Source organism: Bombyx mori, chromosome 1, assembly GCF_030269925.1.
Source record: "Bombyx mori chromosome 1, ASM3026992v2".
NCBI classification, from domain to species: Eukaryota; Metazoa; Arthropoda; class Insecta; order Lepidoptera; family Bombycidae; genus Bombyx; species Bombyx mori.
Genome location: NC_085107.1, coordinates 2,413,382 through 2,419,381, shown reverse-complemented (window position 1 = coordinate 2,419,381; position 6,000 = coordinate 2,413,382). Strand labels below are relative to the sequence as shown.

Below are 6,000 nucleotides of genomic sequence, written 5' to 3'. Positions count from 1 at the left end.
CCTACCTCCAGTTACAGCGAAACACTCACCAAGTCTTTTATGGGATATATTACAAGGAATAAGTGTACTATCAAAATAAGTCTTGCTTCATAAAATTTCCAAATTTAATAGTAAAACGTAATTTATAAATTCATGTGACGCGTATCATCGGTTAGCGCACATAGATCTGATTAATAGACGTTGCAGCAATTTGAGCATATTTTTGTAGAATAGTTTTAGTAAAAAAAACAATGTTAGTGAAGAAAACAAAAACCCAAATAAAACAACAAATTAATGAAAAAGAGTTACGCATTTCTGATCAATTTAAAAAACGATTTTACATTATTATTATTATACAATTAATATTTCTACAAATTTGGAAGCACTAAAATTCAGCACGTTCAACAATTACAAAATGACTTCTACAATGCTTACGTATCTAGGTCACGCATCGTTACCATACTGCGCGCATACATGAGCGATATCAAAAGATGAGCCTATTGAAGTTTACAATACTATTCTAAGCTTCTGCTCCTGTCAGGCGATTTATAAATAATCCTAAGCTTTTGTTGTATTCAATAAATTGCATTTGTACTATAAAAAAAAAATACCTACATTTTCCTGACACATTTTTTTACTTCCAAAAATATTATAGAACTGTTATTAGTGAATCGTTGGAGCTTTATAAACTCGTTATCAGACTGCTAATAAAAAGTATTAAAGCCATATAACATCTTTTGGCAGTCTTATGACAACATATTATAAAGCTCCATTATGTAAATTATGAATAAGACTGTTAGTCTATGACAGGAGAATTTTGTAGTCCATTGTAGTGGCAACTTTTACCAAAAGCTATTCACAATTTAAGATGAATAAATTCTAATTCCGTTACATGATTCAAATTTTATCATTAATAAATATAAACTTTTTCTAAATTTGTAGAAATATGTATAAAATATAACATTTTTCATTTTACAATTTTGGCATAGCTAGCACACATTACAGAATAATATCTAGTTTAAAAGTATATAATAATGCCTTTTACATTTTATTTCTATAGTTTAATTTGTTTTTTTTTAGTCGATTTTAACAATGTGTGTTAATAATGCGGCTCGTATATTAAAGCTAAAAGGTACACAAAAATTGATTTCTTGAAACTTGTATTACAAAAATTTACATGCATAAAAATATATATTTTTTAAAAGAACAAGAATTAAGCAAATCATTTAATGGCAATAATTACAATCTTTTAATGGGAACATTTGCTTTTTTTCTAATTAGTGTCAGAGTAGGTTGTAAATAAAAACCGCCATTTTATCTTTATTTAAAATTCGTAAAAAAAATCATTTTTTATTTATGAAACTTTCCAATCAGAACAATAATAAGTTTTATCAATAAGTTACATGCATTCCGTTTAAAATAAGGACGATATCTTAAGAATCATGCGAAATCATAAAACATTTTTTGTACTAATATACATGAAAAGATTATTGTAAAAAAAAATACGTCCATTTAAAAGAATCCCTTCAATATAATGTCAAATTTGGTGAGAACCATTTCTTTTGCTGGGAGAAGAGAACAGTATAGTAGGTATTTATATAGACAAAAAAATCGTAAGTCACAAAACAAAACCTATATTTTTGGCATCGTCAACTTAGTCCGTGTGTTATATTAGTATAATTGACATTAACTTTATTTAAATGTACAGTCTGATACATAAATTAAGCGAAATTTACTATACATTTTTAATTTGCAACCGCCTGTATGCGCCCCAAATAAACTTCAATGTGTAATTTAAACTTAAAAAAATATATGTATATATATATCGTACCGTTTTTTCTGACTCACATCTATATATATATATATGTAGGATTGGTAAGAATGCAACATATGAAAAGTGTGGAACGGAACGTTAAGTTGTGAGTGAGAGAAAACGGTAAGAAAGGGAAAAGAGAATGAGAAACAGAATAACAGAGAAAAGAAAGATAGCTAAAACGATTGAAATGAGCAAGGCGTAAAAAATAGTGTCAGTTAATTTTTTATTATTATAATAAATAAGAGTTTAGAAAAGAAAGGTATTAGTGCAATAGTGATGTAATTTTTTTATTTTTGTGTGTCAGAATTCCAATTCTAGATATATATATATATTTAAATATATATATATACTACTTTCGTTTTTTTTAAACTAAAATTGAAAAAAATCCCTTGCAGATGATTATAGAACGGAGCTTAGCTGCATGTAAGCGTTTAAAAAATTTCCTATTAGAGAATAATAATTAAATTACATATATTTTGAACCGCTTACGAGTTAGTTATCCGGTAGCATTTGCTAAATAAAACGTATATACACACATACGCGTTCCTTAAATTTACAGCTAATAACATGTCGGTATTCTCCTCTTCTTCTGATCAACAGAGAGTGAGCGAGACAGGGACATATTTTTGTCAAACATGAATAGTAACGTAAAACATGATAATAATAATGATATAGTTATTGATTTGAACAACTTCTAAATGCTCTTTAAGCACTAAAAGCAGTAAACAGGTCATGTTTCGAATTTTCCTCAAATAAAAAAATAATCGTGTTACGATTTATTTCGTAAAGATTGTGACAAAATTGACTTTAAATCAAACTGATATTTTTTTATTGAAATTTAAAAATGTTACCCTGAGTAACACCTAAGCGCTCGGTATGCGTTTGAAACATAGAAAAAGCAACAAAAAATTCAATAATATGTAGAGCTCTTAACAATTAAAATACATAAGTTCTCATTATCTAAGTATCTAACAGTTGCATTGCTATTAAACTACTTTGACATAAGCAGTTATTAATATTATATATATTATATAACATTTTAAATAAGATGTGTTTATACCGTTACGAGTCAATTGGGGTGAGATTTCGCTAAAAATAAAAAAGAAGAATAAAAAAGAATTTTAAATTTTTTTCTAACTACCGAGGGTAGATGTTACACACATTGACAATAACCGTAAGATTCGCTCTTTTACCGTGTATGTGTACGAAGAGTGAAATATATAGCGCATGAGGTGTTTTAATTAATTTTAATATCGTTGCGATCCCGTGGTTTCGTTTCCTCACATCCAAGCCGGATGCAAGTCCCGTTGGGTTAATCTCCCACGCTGCTGTGGGCGGCAGTGCGTCTCCTGTAATATATTAATTAAGATTAGATATATATGTACAGGACAGGATATTCATGCATTTGATCAAATTAACATCACAGATAACTAATCAAATCTTCTTTAATGATTTTATGACTTAAGAAATCACAGATGAACATTAAGTACATGTATTTTCTATATGGATACCAAGTTTCAAGTCAATCGGATGCATGGTTCAGTAGTTATAACGGAACATCCGTAAAAACCAATGTAGATTTATATAACTATATATTAATTCGTGAAGGAAAAACTTTGTATCCCTTTTTACGAAAATTGCGCGGACGGAGGAGCATAAAATTTCCTTGACTTATAGAGAATATAGAGCAGGAGTGCAGAATGTTAACATTTATTTAAAATATGCATTAAAAATACATTAAATCAATAATAAAAACATTACACACACCATCATGTATCTGAGACACACACGCATGCATACTACATATTTGTTTATTGTCAAACTTTTCTTATTGTAAGTCTGTGGTCAAATCGAGAATAGATTAAATATTGTTTGTCTCTATTAATATTTGTCTAAAGTGTAGTCTTGGCGAAATCTGTGAATATAGAAGTTTATTAGTCTTTGACAATAAAATCATAATAGTGTACAAACTTATAATTTCAATTAATTTTAGTCGAATTTCGACTACCGGGATACCACTAGTTAGTATAGATAGATGACGATGATAATATCAATTTATCTTTAATGGGAGAGGCAAAGGACTTTTGTCCATACAGCCAGGTTAGTATAGATAGATTGATTTTGAAGTTACCTGTCAGCAGCCATTAGAGCTTGGTGCGCGTCACGCTGCGCTGATACTTGCACTAGCTCCGCGACTGTAGCCGCTTGCTGCTCCGCTAAAAGAAACAAAATTACTTTCTTATAATATTACTAGCTGACCCGGCAGACTTCGTAGTGCCACAATCGATAAATAAAACACCTAAACTTTTGTATAAAATAAACTTAAAACAAGCAAAATAAATTCTTCCGACGGGGGACATATCAAAGGAAAAACAAAATTGTTATTTTTATTTAATTCCGAGCATTTTCATATTTATCTTTTAAACCTTTTCTGGATTTCCACAAATAATTCAAGACCAAAATTAACCAAATCGGTCCAGCCGTTCTCGAGTTTTAGCGAGACTAACGAACAGCAATTAATTTTTATATATATAGATAACTAGAAATTCATTATAACAAAGTATATAATATAATATAACTAGAAATTTATAATGGCTAGTCACATTCAAACACAAAATTTCTAGGGTATAGATATTTGTATATAACCAAATACTTTCTACTGTTTATCTATTGTAAGTTTTAACTCGGTGTGTAATATTTTTAACTTCTATAAATTTATCTTTATATAGTAAAAAAATAAAAACCTTTCATTAAAATTTCAAATGATTTTAAAAATGTTTTAATTACATTGGGCAAATTATGATTTTTTGTAACAAAAGCAAAGTGGAATGATCAGAGATATGCTTTACTGAACCAAATGATTTTATGATTTTAGTGTTTGTATGTAATGCGTGCACAAGAAAACACCACAAGAATTTTATATTTCTATTTGATCACTAATTTTCGATGGATCATCATCAAAACCGAAATACGAAATACAAACAGTAAAATATACTATATATAATAATGAAATAGACTAATGATGTTTTCTTGTGTTTGTTTGTTTAATAATAACACCGTAACTACTCAACAATCGAAAAACTCATTTCGTTGAACAAAATAAAAAAAAGTAAAAATGGATGCGCGTTCGTAGACCTCGTTTCATGAACTATGACGTCACAGTACTAGATTTAACACAGCGGATTTTGATTTCGTATAGTCAGATATATGAACTGTCGTTTATGTGTCCGTGAGTCGAGTAGTTACAGTGGCTGCGTAGTGGGCATAAGCCGCGCCAATAAAGAAACGAATCGAAAATGGCGTCTATGTACCTGCACTGACAGATGGTAGGGTCAACAAATAAAAAGAAAGATGGAATGAAAAAATTGTTTATGGTAAAAAAAAATATAAAAAAAAACAAATGAGAATGTACTTTAAATTACTTTATGCCATGGCAGAGGGGGAAGTGTCTCATCTGGGATGCAACTTGCGTAGACGCTTTTGCTGCCAGTGAAAGTGAAAAAACTCGAACTCAACAACAAAGTCAGAACCGATATTTTTTTTGCATGCAGTACGCGCCATGTGCGACTAAAGACAGCAATAGTTTAGAGTGAGAGCACATGATCGCCGCCGCCATTTTAGATTCGTTTCTTGATTGGCGCGGCTTAAACAAGTGTTACCGGAGAGCGGTCTTGTTAGTCTGCGTTCGAGTCGCGCTAGTCTGCGGGCTGTCGACTCTCCCCTTGGCTCTTCTCGCGCACGTCTCTGAGCCACTAGACGCGCCCACCGAGCTTCGAACCACAACTGCATAGCGTCGCGTTCGTCTACGTCGCACGCCGGACCGGCTGTATGATTCGTTACTATAGATTTTGTACCAGCGATTCTTCTATAGCCTTGTATTTATAGTTCGATTTCTTGTTGTTACTATTTAACATATTGACTGCCATTGAGGTCACCGGTGTCCTACGCGGCGCAATCAAGTGATCATGTCGTATTCTGCTATTACGCGCCTGGATTGCCTAGCTTTGCCTTCTTTTGTTCGTTAAAGTACATAATAGTCTTTTAGGTCTCTTAGAAATAGTTCTCGGTATCTTCGGATTTGTCTTTCCCATAGTCTACTAAATATTCCGGCGCTTTATTAAGAAAATCGAAGAGCGATATAATTACTGCAGTACGCCGCGTAGGACACCGGTGACCTACATGCCAGTCAACGTGTTAATGATCTG

At 31.3% G+C, this 6,000-nt stretch overlaps 1 protein-coding gene across 9 annotated transcripts in view; it reads right to left on the bottom strand.

Annotated features, from left to right (window-relative positions):
- Positions 1–270: 270 nt before the first annotated feature.
- Positions 271–6,000, bottom strand: part of LOC101742566 (F-actin-monooxygenase Mical) — an 83,494-nt gene continuing 77,764 nt past the window's right edge. For 4 of the 9 annotated variants that reach the window (XM_062675826.1, XM_062675855.1, XM_021352371.3 and 1 more), the window contains 3 exons: positions 5,455–5,619; positions 3,927–4,011; positions 271–3,144 (listed from right to left, as the gene is read on the bottom strand). In XM_062675826.1, coding sequence (XP_062531810.1) covers positions 3,108–3,144; positions 3,927–4,011; positions 5,455–5,619 — 287 coding nt within the window. In that variant the 3' untranslated portion in view covers positions 271–3,107. Of the gene's footprint in view, positions 3,145–3,926; positions 4,012–5,454; positions 5,620–6,000 lie in introns of those variants that run through there. The other 5 variants (XM_062675877.1, XM_062675910.1, XM_038014235.2 and 2 more) reach the window with 3 other exon arrangements.